General features: G+C 31.1%; 1 protein-coding gene across 1 annotated transcript in view; it reads right to left on the bottom strand.

The window, feature by feature from the left end:
- LOC106478057 (myotubularin-related protein 2-like) overlaps positions 1-15,907 on the bottom strand; it is a 49,666-nt gene that overhangs the window by 31,335 nt on the left and 2,424 nt on the right. The window contains exons 2-5 of the mRNA XM_013938571.2: positions 8,521-8,605; positions 6,771-6,871; positions 2,651-2,863; positions 20-103 (exon numbers count right to left, since the gene is read on the bottom strand). Of these exons, the coding sequence (XP_013794025.1) occupies positions 20-103; positions 2,651-2,863; positions 6,771-6,871; positions 8,521-8,605 (483 nt within the window). The remainder of the gene's footprint in view (positions 1-19; positions 104-2,650; positions 2,864-6,770; positions 6,872-8,520; positions 8,606-15,907) is intronic.

Raw genomic sequence — 15,907 nt, 5'->3', positions numbered from 1 at the left:
CAATTTCTGATGTACATACCTGTCTTTTGTATTCAGCAATAGGTTCATAAACAGTCCAACCATTCACAGGATATTTTTCTTGAAATTCAAAAGCAAATATTGGCTGTAGAAATAGTTGTTTAAATTAGTACAAAATGCAGAATGTTATACATATATGTGAATTTGAAACTACACATTCCTCTTTTTAGGAAGTGAACTTAAGTCATTGAAAAGAGTATTAGAGTTCTGAAATGGAAATAAACATTATGGTAAAAGCATTGAATTTGTCAATATTAAAACAGTACTTTTTAAAATACTTTATGTTTTATACATGAATCTGGCTAAAAGCAACTACAAACAAAATTAATAAAAATATATTTTGAATATATTTCAAGTGAGAAGTATAACTCATTAAATATTTGTACACTGCATATATCCATCTACAGAACTATGTGTACACCACATGCTCTGTATTGGATCATTATGAACCTGTAATGATATAAAATGTTTTGGCTCATTATTTTTTTCTTTGGTACTGCATTACATTACCAACTAATAATGATTCATATAATATAAAAAATTCAAAAGATTACTTTTAAATTTGTATAAATATTGTAGAATGAAAAGAAATAAAACTCTTGTTAACATTGCAGCATGCAAATGTATGTTCACAGCAACATCACCAAAATTTAAAATGTGAGAAAAAAAAAGAATACCCAATCTTTGAAAAGGTTTATGTTTTGACTTTAAACAGTAGAAACATGTGCACTCACCAACCAGAACCAGTTAGGTGTTTTAAAATAATCTAGGTTAGTCTAAATGATAAATGCACACAGTTTCCTTTTTCATGCATCTAAGCAATATAAAAATAACAAGTAGTACCATCAGCTTAAACACTTCCATACTAATGTTTCTTTATGTATAAGTGGGAATTCATAAAGAATGTGTACAGTATAAAACAGGGTAAGAATTCTGAATAATGACAGGTATGTAACAATCAATTTTCATAAAGTTTTCTTCAATTTAAAAATTTTACAGCTTAATTAGTATCAAAAATGTAATTTTAGTTTTTTCATTAAAATAAACAGATCCAAAAAAAATTCACTTGTCACATTGTATTTCAGAAACACTTTGACATTTGTCATTTTAAGAGCTGTTAACACAAAACAGTGATTGATGTGTTTTCGAAATTAACTTGTAATTATTGCAAATAAATCTTACAGGCAACTATTATAAAATTAGAACACAAATAATGTATTTAAGTTTCTTTAATGCTTATATTTAGTGTGAACACCTTTGGTATCAATAACAGTTTGGCATCTTTGTGACAATGAGTTTAAGTCTCTGGTGCAAGTTGATTCTCTTGTTTTCTTGAAGTCACGTCAAGAGGTTTTCTTTAGTACAATTGGAATTTTTGTCAAGCATGGATTTCTAGCAAATCCAAGATTTGTTCATGGGGTAAAGATATGGCCACCATTCGATTTGCTGGAAATATCCTTAGTTTTCTTTCTTTTGCCAAATAAGCTCAACATTTCTCAGAAGTGTGTTAGTTGTGTAGTTGAATATAAAGTTTTGCCAAATCAGCATTTTTCCAAAAGGTACAGCATACTATTATACTGTGGTTTCTACAGTGATCAATGATTCCACCAATTTTTTGAAGATGGCCACACCATTCATAGATAATGCACTCCAACCCATCAGAGAGCCTTCTGATTTGAAGTATGTATATGTTAAAATGTAGATTCATATGTCTAACGTAACTAGTATCATGATGAATGTTATTTTGGAAAAGCTAGTCTCTTTGCTATATCCTTTGTGCAAAGTATGGACTTTCTTGTTACTACTATTTATGAAAGCATTCTTAAGACTGTACTTCCTGAAAATAACCAGCAAGATTGTTTTGGAGTTTTCCTTTAACTTTTACTTTTGAATATTCTCTTCAGTGAGCTTTATTTCTTCATCACTTGCCTTATCTGATGATACAAGACTGGCTTTCCTTATATCTATTTAATTTATACTTCACGGTACTTGGTAAATAGCCTTTTGCAATTCTTCTTCAACTCCAACAAGCTTTGTGTAAAGATTTGACTATGACTCTTTGTTTCAGAATTTTAATGACAACAACACACTATATTAGCTGTACTTTTAAATAAAGAAAAGTCATCCCTTCTATAACTACATGAAAAAAATCAGAATGTGAAAACCTTGTGTTTTTGTAAGTGACGACTATTATAGAAACTAAAGACAATTATGTGTGACAATGTTGCACCACTTTGTAGTTGCTAAAATCAGACATCTTGAACAAGTTTAAAAACCTACTGCACTTAATCACTTATGATAATGTGTTGATCTTCTCTTAAAATTTTAAATCAATTAAATATGTACTACATTGGTCATGGATAAAGTAAGAAATTCAGTAATTTTCACGCTTTTTTTCCCAACTTTTTAAACTATAATGTTTGTATTTCATTGGCACAAATCAAAACTACAGGTCCACTGGAGCATTCTAATAAATTTACAAAGTACTATACATATATATATATCTATGTATATTCTTATATGTATATATGAGATGGTAACAGTTTTTTGACAAGTTTGAGATATAAAACAAATGGAAGCATATTGGAACTTGTTATATCTATATATTGATTTCAAAAAAGTCAATAAGTACCAATTTATTAGAAACAGGAAAGGCATACTGTTGTAGTTTTTCAAACACATCCCTCCGAGAATGGTTTTCTTGTTTGTGGGCAAATCTCAAATTCCTCATATCTTTGCAGAATAATTCAATACCATAAGAATTCTCCCCACGACTTGTGGCTCCACCTACTTTCTCAATACGACTAACAACACCCAAGGGAACATCACAAAAATATGCAGAATCCTGAAAAAGAACATAAATTTGCATATTGTTTTATAAAATGAGTCTACAAGTGATCAAATGATAATCTGCTTATATATATGCTCCTATCAAACATAATGACCAAATGATAATTATATATTTTTTTTATATACACATAGAAAAAAAATAAAATTACACAAGTAACATGTAAAAAAGATGCAATAAAACTGACTTAATAAACTCTTACCAATCCAACATAACTATTAATGTATCTACACACTGTCCTACATTCATTAGCTTCTACAAGTTAAATAAAAGATCTTAGTTTCATTGATAAAAAACGTTTAACTACTGTATGTCATTCTTTATACACTTAATCTAGAATATCAAAAGGAATTGTACATGTGTATAATATCATTTTAACTACACTGCATATGATGTACAAAGTTTCCAACAAGACTTTTTGTTCAGTGCCAGAGCTAAACATGTCGGGTGGATAGCAACAACAGTCTCGATTGTACTGTTACTTGTATCACTTTTTGCAAGGCACTAAAGATTTCCTTTACCCTACAATCTTGGCTCAGTGTGCATGTCATGACCCTTTACAGAGTTATGTTGAAGATTTAAATAAACACCTTTATCATCAATATATGTCAATAAACTTGGAATTAAATTGTAGTTCATAATTCAATATTTTATAGCATCTATGCTTCAATTTCTTAATTTCAAAAGGAAATATTTAACTAAATCCTCAATCTTTACTTCTCTGTGTCACATGACACACCTCCCCTTTCGATTCTACTTTCTGGTTTTTCTCTTTTTCCTTTTATAGGTTTCGGAATGTCCAACCAATTAGAAATACAAATTTCATGACAGGCCAGAATCTTCAAATGTCTTTATTTTCTGAGATATCATTAAACCTATTACACCTACTATAGAAGCTCCTTCTTTCTTCTCATGCTTTTGAAGCCACTTATTTACTTACACAAACTTGTCATGTAAACATGTGTATGTCCAATAGGAAGAAAATTTTGAGAACTACATAAATCTGATGATTTTCTGTTTATTTTTTGGGGTCATAGCCACTATTATGCAATATCTTGATACATGTGTATATTAAAGTTGGTGCACTGAGTAGCAGTGGAATTTCTACAACCTATTTGTTAGAAATAGTTAGAAAGTGAGATAAATTACAGTTGTTTTCAGAGATTCTATTCTAGTGCCTGATACATTTTAGTGTTCTAAAATGCATTTCTGAAAGCTACGTGAATTATGTTTTGGACAACCAACATAATTAGAAAAAAGTAGAGTTACAAAAGCAAGCACCAATGTGTAAAATGGCCATGGCATAATGTAAGTACTAAAGTCTTTCTTTTTTATGTATACTTTTGTTTATTGTTATATGTTTTTTAACAAAAGAAACCAATATATAAAAATTAGAAATTTATTTGGTTAGATAAGAAAACTAAAGTGGAAAAAACATTTATATTAAATGCATATCTACATACAAGGCCATAATAAGTATATTTCTTTATAGAGATTATATAATATAATCAACTACCTATGAGGAGCAATTACATCAATGAGTGTCACATAAACTAAATCAGTGAATCAGAATTATGATTAAGTAGATAAGTCAGAATTTGTTTTTCCCGATTGTTACTTTTTCGGTTATTCCAACTACTTAACTCTTTGAGTGCATAATTAAATTTTTCTGGTGGGTTCTTGAAAAGCATCAATTATACACTAAAAAATGAAATTCAGAATTTGACCTTTTTTAGTACTTTTTTCAATATCAAAATCCATTAGTTACACTTTTGGTACTAATGCCGGAAATTCAAGGGTGTGTGAGTATCCCGACTGTCGCACTATGAAAAAAAAAGTTTTTGCGACACCATGGGCTAAATCCACTTGTCACACAAAAAGGTTATAAATGTCAAGTCGGATAAATTGGATGATAGCATCCAAAGGGATAAGCAGCTGAAATACTGTTATTATTTTTTTGTTGTTGTTGTTAAGTATAAAACTATCTATCCTTTTCCCAATTTCATCTTTACAAGTTGTTTGTGTCACCTTAAGTTTGTTCAGTTTTGGTGATTTCAGAGACTCATGATTTAGATGTCCTGGGTGTGATCCCCATTGCTGCCAAACTTGCTTACTCTGTCTTTGTTGTGGCAAAGCAATTAAGGCCATCTGCAATTATTGTCACTTATTTTCAATTAATTACTAGAGTGAAAGTAACTGTCTGGTAGCATCTGCTACCAACTTTGTTTTATTTTTCTGGTTGGCAATAACCTCTCCTTCCCCCCCCCCTTTTTTTGCTTGTATGTTTGAGGCACTGTAATAATCAATTAATTAACTAATCAAATACCTCTTATTGCCCAGTTATACTTGTGTAATCTATGTTATTCTGTGCACATTTGGCTTTTAAACTTTATAAAGATGGAACAATTGACAAATATAACCAAAATATATATTTTACCCATGCTTTTGCTTTTCACTTGTGGTGCGTTTAAAGTATGTTTATAAAAAAGTAAGAAAATACACAATTGCTGTGTAGCTTCAATAAACTCACCTTCGTTATCATGCCAAATACTTTTAAAAGTAAATGATTTCATTCACAATATCAAAATACATCTTAGACACTGCATTATAAAATTATTTATGCAAATATACAGTTTGATATTTTATGCAATGTATTTACACATGTCAAGATGTATACAAGCAATTTTATGTATAGAATAGCAAGACAATATAAATATGTAACAAATTTGCATTAGAAATTTTTCATAACTTTGTTGCACAATACAAAAATCAACTGAATATAAAACACTTGTCTCAGATTTTTTGTAAAACAATAGGATTGTTTTTCATATTTTATGTATTAATTTAAAATTGTTTAATCATTGTTAAATAAACTGTATGTGCACTAATAAAGTACACATTCATGTATAGTAAAAGTATAAAAAATACAGATGTACTTGCCCTTTACACAAACAATATAGATGTAAACTGAAGATCATGTGACTACTAGTGAATATTTTCAGAAATGTTTACTATAATCATAAGTATAAATACAATAAGTAACAAGTTATACATTAGCTCTAAAAACATCATACCAGCTGTAAAATGTTTGTCGGGTATTAACTTGTCAGAACATTAGACATTTCAACATGTTAGTTCCTAACTAAGGAAACTATTTGTTTACAATGTAACATGTAGTAAAAAACCATAGGCCCTAATTATGGTTATTTTAAGAATAATGATACAGATAGTTCTATGTGTACTTAAAAATATATAAACTGGAAGAAGTGGATGTATTATCTTTGGATTATCTGGAAAAACCATTCAAACATATACTTCCCAAAGTAATGTATTCTCATCTTATTTTGGTAAAGTTAATATAAGGTAGAAAGACTCACATGTTTGCAGTGACACTAGAATTATGCACAAATATAATGTACATGCATACATGAACACACGTAAGCCCACAACACTACTGTACATTATTTAAGATACTTCTAACAATCATAGTGTTCAATTTCCTCAACTTCTGGGAAAGCAACTACACTTTCTTCCAATGAAAATAAAACCACTTACAGTAATAATATTTTATTACACACACATATATATACACTAAAACAAAATATAATTACATAAATTAATGTAAAATGTACAGTAAGTATTATATTACCCTTCATTATATAAGACTTTTATGTTAGGAAGTTTTTGATAAATTTGTGTTGAACTTGCTGTGAAAATTTTCAGTCAGCATCAATACAGTTATCAGCACTATGTGTGTGAGTAGTTTTATTTAATAAGAGGGTAGGGTACAATGGAAATATTTCAAAGTATCACCAAACAATGCTACATAAAAATAAGCTGCATATGTACATCTGTTGACAGAAATGTTAACAATTCACATACCATCAAGTTCATGATTACTTACCCTTTCTGACCCTGATGCTTTAAAGTACAATTTATAATTTGTTACATATAATGTTCCACGAACAGGACCAATGTAAGGACACAAGTAGGTCACATCACGGGCTGAAATCACAAAGTATACAATGAAACAATAAGTAGTAGTTATTTTTGTTTAAGTTGTGACTTCTTACAATGTACCTTTTCTAATATGTATGTTCACACACACAGACTTGAAACAATTTTATATATAATGTAAGTTTTTTAAGACAGTTTTTCTGGCATATATGACATATTTCAAAATATAAAAACATTTTATAAAAGATATCTTACGCATATAGTTCGTTCAACTTTTGAACACGTTTGTTCTACAAAGTAATACCAACTATACACTAAACATTGAAAACTTACACCAGTTAGACATATTCAGGGAATATTGTAATTTTTTCAAATGTATTTTCTTGAAATACTTTAACTTAGTCAAACAGTGATTACTTCTCAATAACAGTTTTAGATATTCTTCTTCAGCAAATTTTCTTGAGAAAACTATGTTTGTAATCATTATTTTCTAGTATGAATACCAGACTTTAATATTAAAGATACTCTTACTAAAAAACATAAAATGTAATAATGAAAAATACAATACAACATTTTGGAATCTTATGAACAAATGATGTGTTTTAAAAAATAAAGTGCAGCATTAATAGTTCACATTGATGCAAAGTTCTAGAAACTGAAACAATAAACATCAAACTTATAGCACAATAGGAAAATATTACTTACTGCAAAAACATTTCAATTGTAATATCTACAGGAGCTATTATATATGTATGAGTTTAAATGCCAATTATGCTATTTTTATGACAAAACATATATATATATATATAAATTGGACACCAACAGACATTCATAAGATTTACAGTAATTATAATCCTCTTGAGAATCTGGTGTGAAGTAACAGATTCATCAAGTACAAGTTGCATTTTATTCGACAACTATGTACACAATGAAAGATTACAGCAGATAAAAGAATTTTACTAGAAATTTTCAATTTCATACAATACTGAAACTACACGCTTATCATGTACTTTATGTTCTAAAAAATAAAATACTAATAGATAAAAAATAACTGCAGCTATTGCATGATGAACACCTACAGTGTATTATAAACACTTTCCAAAACATCTCATATGTAAACCTATACAGAGTAATTGAGACTTGGACAACTTTTAGTCAAGTAAACCATGTAATGTGGGTCCTAAATAAGAGTTACTTCTTAAACTCTGATCAAGTTCATTCTTACCATATTTCCCAACTTGTTGTATATACCATACGAACATCTATATAGGAAAATGAGATTTTTCTCATATACGTGTACGTATACATACATTTATGAAATCCAAATAAAAAATTTCAACAAACTGGAGTACCATGTTATATAATTTTGTGTTTATACCTTTTATAAATATTATACATATAATACAATTAGATATATTCTGGAAACCTTACAAAAGTAGTCGTGTTAGCACAGATAGAATTGAATAACCTACAACACATAAACCTAATACTATGAAAATTGCAAAACAATTTGCATGTATCCTGTTTGGAAATAAGGATGAATCATGAAAAGCAAAACTAACATGTACTTACTTCCTTTATTAATATGCATAAATACATGATACATGTGTATTTATATTAACTCATAAAACATATTCATTTTATTTCATGTTGATTATATACTTCTAACTCTGTTATATATTAGTTTTTAAAAATACCTCGCAAGTTCCCTGGGATGACTTCTCCAGGCAACAGTGGAGGTTCATCTCCTCTATGAACAGACTGAGATTCTTTCTGTTTTGTCTGAAAATAACACAAACATAATAATTAAATGTAGCTTTTTACCAACATGCAAATGGATTAAACAATGATAATACATAAACAAAGCAGCTAATACCTTGTGTACTAATATCTAAATATACATAGAGATAACAGTTTAAAATCACAAAGGAATTTCAAAGAAAAAAATCCCATAGAAGTAAATTACTTAAACCACCAAAAGTAACAAGAACTCGCAAATATAATTCATAAGATAACAAAATTAATGGACCAATAAAGGTATCAATACTTAAGAATATTAAAACTTACCAAACATCATAAACTTGAGTCAAATTATTTAATTTAAATCTTAGATCCCATAAAACTAGATTATTGATAAAATACAAAGTTCTTTGACACAATGATTTAATTACTGCAATAACATTCAAACCTTTATACATTACGAAAAAAAAAAGAACAGTGGATCAACTAAAAATATTATTTAGATATATTATAATGATGATCCTATCAAGTTGAATTTTAACTAGTCTTTAACAGTATAAGATTATACAAAGTTAATGATACTCTTAATATATAAAATACTGAATACTAGATTACATTCTATTGCACACATATACCATGAATAGTAGTTGTTCTTATTCACTAAAGCACCTTAAAATAACCAAATAGTTCAACTATACTTTCTCATGGGCTAACTACAGTCTTCGATCTTATGGCCGTGTTGCGAAATATTAAACAAACGTTTCACCTTTCTTTTTCACAAGCTTAACTGCCACTTTACAATAAACACATGCTTCGACCAAGCTAAACTATGGACTTGGGACGAGTTGCAAAATAATAGCTGTGAAATGTTAATGAAAGACGAAGGTTGAACACACTTGTCAAGGGCAACTAACAATGCCTGCATATCAGTGATAATGGAGAGGAGTCTCACATAAAATGATTCTAACTCTAGATAGATATGCAAGTTTAAACAATTGTGTTCATGGGTGTGAAATGTAATCTGGTACGACTTAGTTGGAAAGATGTTTATTCGAGACGGACTATACATGATAAGAAACTGTATACACAGGTAACCTTTCCTTTAACCTTTTACATTATTTGACATCAAGTCCTTGGTCACTGGGCATCAATCACTAAAGAAAGAAGGGTCCACTCTAATTGCTGGACCAATCACCTCAAAGTCTACACCCCATAAGTTTGAATGGATTATGCTGCAAAACCATATAAAAACTGATGTCTCTGGACCAAAAGTGTGGTTGTCCCCTAGAGCAGGGTTGTTCCTAGCCTCGAGGTTGCTCCAGTTCTTTTAGCTAAGTTCCCGAGATATACAGACAGAAAATGGCAGTTTATCTATACGTGCAAGACTTGCGCTACACTAACTCCATGTAAGTTTTAATTGCTACTCTCCTTTCACTAGCAATATTGCCAGGCAGAAATATGATGTGTAATGTAAAAGTCGTTAAAAGTTAAATAAGTAATGTTGATAGCGTTAGAAACATTATGGATCTAATATAAGTTGCGGAAATTGTAATCTTTTATGTAATCAATGTTATTGTTTTTCATTCATAATATGCCTAGATATCTTTATGTTAATAAAGTGTATATCTTTTGGTGTAGAATTGGACTCGGTATCATTAATTCCTTGCTTTACTCATAAATTTCCTTGAGTTGGTCGACTTGTGTACCCACTCGCGACTGCATACCCTGGATATTTAAATAAATCTATTGTATTGGTGTCTTGCCACCTCAAACAATGCTCTCTCATTCCCACGATAGAGCAGCCTGTTACATCAATGATTTTCAAGTTATTTGCTATGAATCTATTTCCATCCATTTAATACAACATACATCATTGTCTAAGAGAGGCCTCAACAAATCCCGGGCACCAGGTCACCATGGCAACTAAAACTTTCATCATGGTGCTTAGTATTTACAAACATTGTATTAATGAATATGGCTGTGTTAAATAGAACTCAAGGTCCCAAGTCCAGGATGAGAAAGGAGGAGGGTTGGGTGCGGAGCTAGTAACTCCACCCCGTAAAAACCAACCTGCTACAAGTAACTGCAACAACATCTTCCGTTGGCGAGGTGGTGTTGCGGCCCTATGCTCCACTGGGAGTTTACAGGATTAAAAAAAAAAAAATAGAACTCAAATCTAGAACAGTTCTGGACTCTTGGAAGTCCGAAACTATTTTTGCATTCTTTGAGTCCTAAATCAAACTTTGTTTCTATAATTTTAATGGCAGATTCAGCACTTTTGTTTTTTCAGGAATGAAGTGCTGCAGTTGTATGACACGTTACTAATTTTGTGCCATTTTGTTTTTCTTCTTTCTCACAATTCAACCAATCAGTGCATGTGTTTAGACTCAGACAGGACCAAAGGTAATTAGTTCAGGTAATACTATCAAGTGGTTATTGATATCATGTGATCATTAGCATATACTTGTTGCTGTGAAAGAAAATAAATATATATTTCCTGGTACAAACAGTAGTAAAGTTAGGTTAGACACACCTGGCTTCTGAGTTTTTAGGCTGACACCTAAATCTGAAAATATTTGTCGAAGCCTGGTCTAAGACAATAATGTAAGATATTTAAACAGTTTTAAATACTGGCTAAGTTTGAGTAGTAACACTGATATTGATTTTTTTTTTCATTTGATGAACATAAAAAAAAATCTCATGTTTACAAATATTACAGCTCAGTAAGACCATTGTGTATTTATTAAGAAGTAAAAATACTAATTTCATACCATATATATACATATATTCCGGTATTTAAGTAAACTACTTTTACTTGATAGTGACGAAACCTTCTCCAAACATTCTACATTTATTATTTTGTTAAACTTGTAATAAAGTTTTCTTTCTTACCCATTCAACTCATCCTTAAACAGTATAAGCTTATTTTATTTAAAGTTATCTCATGTCTTTTTTATTGAAGAACATTTCTTTAGCTTTCAAATAGATGGAATTTAACACACAAATATTTTCATGATTCACAAACTAATGAAACTGAAAGGAACTTTACATAAACTACAAAAACTTTAAACCCATATATTCATTTTACCATTATATGATAGTCTAATTCTTGCTCTATCCAATCATATTTAAACTTTCTCTATACCCGTTTTGAAAGCTGTGTTTCATTAGAAAAAATAAAGTTATTCTTTTGGATGAGCAGAAAAATTCTAAATATATGTTGGTTATTTTGTTTATAAACAAAATTCTGTGTAACTGGGTAGAAATGAAAACATAATTTTTCTTTTTCCTTCATGAATTACACTAAATGTCAGAAAATGACAAAATTTTGATTCTAAAATATTTCTAAGTTAAAATTGTTGAAATATAGTCACAATTTACATATAAAATAGACCTTAAAACTTATGTCTCAAAAACTTTTATGAAATTTCAAAAGAAAAGCCACTGGAAACTGGTATTCAGACTTTAAAAACAATAAAAGATTTATTTATTTATCACTCACCTATTGCAACAATGCTGTACACACTTTCCAGAGTGTTATTCTAGATAATTCAGCATTGTTTCACATGTTTATGACAATGTTGGGGCCTTAAATGTTGTATACATAACCACATAGGTACTCAAACTTTTGTAACCAACCAAGGGAAATGAATAATCATAAATCATTTCATGAGAGAACTTAGCCAAAGTAAAAACCTAGTATTTCTTAATAATCTTTAAGTAGTTTAAACTCAAAGTAAACCAGCATGAAAATTAAAATAACATTAATTTGTTTTCAAACTCTCTTCAGATAATACAGTATTATTGTGTTAACAAGTAAGAATGTTTAACTTCTATAAATTAACTGCAGTGATATTTCATTTTTACAAAAAGTTGGCTGTGCACCACTGTAACCAAATCTTCAGTATTCTTTACACGAAAGAAGAGACTTTCACTATAATAATACAATATTTTGGATTAATCAGTACTGACCATATAGTCCTGAAGTAACCTAAGTAAGTGAAACAAAGTTAAAACAACATTAATATACACTATAAATGATTATCTAAGTCAGGTTATAATCCAGTGATTTCAAAGCTTATGTCTTTGTTTCTACTAATGTGATTAATACGAAAATAAAAAGTTAACGAAAAATTTCAAACTTCTTAATTAAAATTAAACATATATATATAATTATTCATTATGATATTTAGAAAAAAATTATACCTCTGGTAACAGGATACCTGTTTTTACATTTGTTTTAAAAGTCTTTACTTATGAGAGTTATATCATTTACATTTTTACTTATTTTAGACATCAGGAATATGAAAACAACCTTCTAGCTACTACACAATGACATATCAATCCTGTAACAAGTCTATATTACAAGAGCTGAAACTGCCCTAAGAATACTGATTTTGATAAATGAAAAAAATCTCTATAAAGTCTATACACACATTCTTACAGTGTCTGAAAAAAGGCAAGCCAGGAACATTTAATTAATAGTAATACTGTTGTATTAAATATTCAATTATTGGCTAAGATTTTAACCGAATTGCTGTAAACTGTGTTAATTTCAGAGATCCTCAAAAAAAGCTTTTATGGTAATTAATAGCCTAATAAATACACTGTTATTTGATGTTTCTTTTTTGATACTATATAGTAGTGTAAGGACACCCGGCTGTTTTTGTAATTAATTTCTGAAAAAAATGGAGAGGAGGGGGTTCATATAACATTAAGTAACAGTTATTATTTTCTAAAAAATATGAGTGCAAGAGGTTCAACCACACCTGGACCTCTCCCCTAGAATCACAACTGCTTACACAACACTAAAGAATACCTGAAAAAATTGAGGGGATCAAGACTCCTGGACCTTTTCCATAGATCTGCATAATATTAGATCTTATACAAAATTAAAGAATACAATTAAGCAATTATAAATTAGAAACATAACACAAAATAGAAAACAGTAAATTTAAGTTTAATTTATCACTTAAGTAGCCAGAAAAATAGGGGTGGAAGCTGCCAATCAATTCACAATAGTGATAATGGCAGTGACCCTTAGTAAATTTGCAATAACAAAGACAGGGTGAGTAATTTTATAGCATTGGGAATCAAGCCCAAAATCCTGAGGCACCTGTCCCATTATGTAGCTTTATGCTTAACAGAAACATAATGGCAATATTTCGATTACCTGAAAAGTTGAAAACAGTAAATAATCAGAATCCATAATTCTGAATAGTTGATTATTTTCATGGCAGTTGATTTAATTGTAATTCTGATTAACTGATTATTTGGATAATATAAAACAGTAATAATCAGAAACACTAATTCTGATTAATTGATTAGTTTATGTAACACTAATCTATGTATTATAGGTAACTGAATAAACTTGCCAGCTCTAGATAATGGAATTAGTAGAGAAACATTTGAAACCTTTGTAAGTTAATATTTTCTTAAAATGAAAATGTATTTTCAATAGACACCTCTACTCACAAATATTTTTCTTGGCTTGTAATGTCCTCTATCAGCACAAATTTTTGCTCGCCTTTAGCCTTCTTACTCCCACTTATTACTGTATACTAACATGCAAATGATCATGCAGCAACACTCCACCAATAGGAATATGACATAACCCTTATCATGCATGCGTTAATCACTTCAAGATTGGTCATAACTAACTAAACCAATTCACAATGGAAGTGGAGAAAATGGATGGGAAATATGAGAGGAGGCAAGTATCAATTGGAAATACATTTTCAGTTTAGGAAAATGTTAACTTCTGATATGATATCTTACCTCCTCTCACAAAAAGCTAGAATCCCACATTAAACTAGTGGAGGCCTGGTAAGAAGATGATCTGGATAACTTTAGGAAGTTTCCAAAGGAATACCATGAGGTGTGATAAGGATCAAAAACAATACCCTCAGTGGGAGACTGCACAACTTCTGAGCCAGGTATACTATTCGCCCTTTAGTAATGTGTCGCCAGAACATAATGGGCAGAAACTTAGAGAGGTCCCCAAAAAAAATACAGAGTTAATGGGATCCCCTGGTGTTGAGTGGCTAGGGCATGACAGGTCATAAATAGGAGTTCAACCTCAACCAACACCTGGCAGTATGTGAAATTGTACATTAGATCTGTAGCAAGAAGAGGGTCCTCCACCTTTCACCTCAAAAATGGGTACTGGCAGGGAAGAGGGGCTGCTGTACCAAGAACCCGACTTCAGATGTGTGAACCTCCAACACATGCAACACCAGATCCACTGGGAACTGACATCTGGCAGATGACAGGAAGGAGGAGAGCCCAGTTGAGTGTTTATCTCTGGTCCAAAACCTGGTAGCATTGAAAATTTGGTCATCCAGTCTGCAGTAGGAGGAGGATACCCAGTCTTACACAAGCAGAAAGTCATGTGTCTCATCCAGCTACAACCAACACCAGATCCACTGGGAACAAACATCCAGCAGATGGTAGGAATAGGGACTGCAATTTTGGGGTTACATTTCCAGTCCAAAATCTGGTAGAATTGGGAATTCATCACCCAGTCTGTGGCTGGAGGAGAGTACCAGCCAAACACATTGAGGACTTATGTGGTTGAACTGTCTCTGATGAACACCAGAATGGCAGGAAGGAGGAATGTCTCAGCCAGAAGGACAAACTGCTTTTTTGTTAATTTTTCATTTATACATATGGTGGAGTGCTACATCCAACACCTGATAGCATCAGGTCCATGGTGAGAAAGACATCATGCCACAACCCTACTCTCAAACTGAGTGGTATTGTGCACACTCAGGAGGACGTACCTCCAAGGTCTACCATTCCAGTTGGCAAGGACTCCTATACTCTGCTATAAGGAAGTAAATGCGTTGGAGAATCCAGATGACAACAGCACTGGAGACAGTGCAATGGGTGACCGCGATACCCTATATTGAAAAGCAGAGAAATCACGTTGACGGAGTGCATCATCTGAAGAAAGAATCTCAATGTTTCAGTCATCTATCATATTCACAGGTTGTACAGTGTGGATGTAAGATTAAGTATACCTGGTCAGGCAACACTTGCCATAGAGTGGGATCCAAATATGTGATAAAGGCCCCTGCAAAGAAAAATGAATGGAGTACTTACTACCTCAGATAAACAGTTGAACTGGCAAATATGACTCCGAAGAATGATGGAAAACAGTCATGGGAGAGGTGAGGATTTCACAGAAGAAACAAATGGATTAGGGAACCACATGTTATATACCACTGGAGAGCCCTGACCTGATAAAGGAGGTGGGATCAGAACATTTGAGAAGGGCAGGGTGGAACATATATATATATAGGAAATGTAAGGTAAGTACAGAAGATAACATACCTGAATAAC

Source organism: Limulus polyphemus, unplaced genomic scaffold (genome assembly GCF_000517525.1).
Source record: "Limulus polyphemus unplaced genomic scaffold, Limulus_polyphemus-2.1.2 Scaffold8, whole genome shotgun sequence".
Taxonomy (NCBI): domain Eukaryota; kingdom Metazoa; phylum Arthropoda; class Merostomata; order Xiphosura; family Limulidae; genus Limulus; species Limulus polyphemus.
Note: the sequence above shows the minus strand (reverse complement) of the source record. Positions and strands in the feature narration are given on the sequence as shown.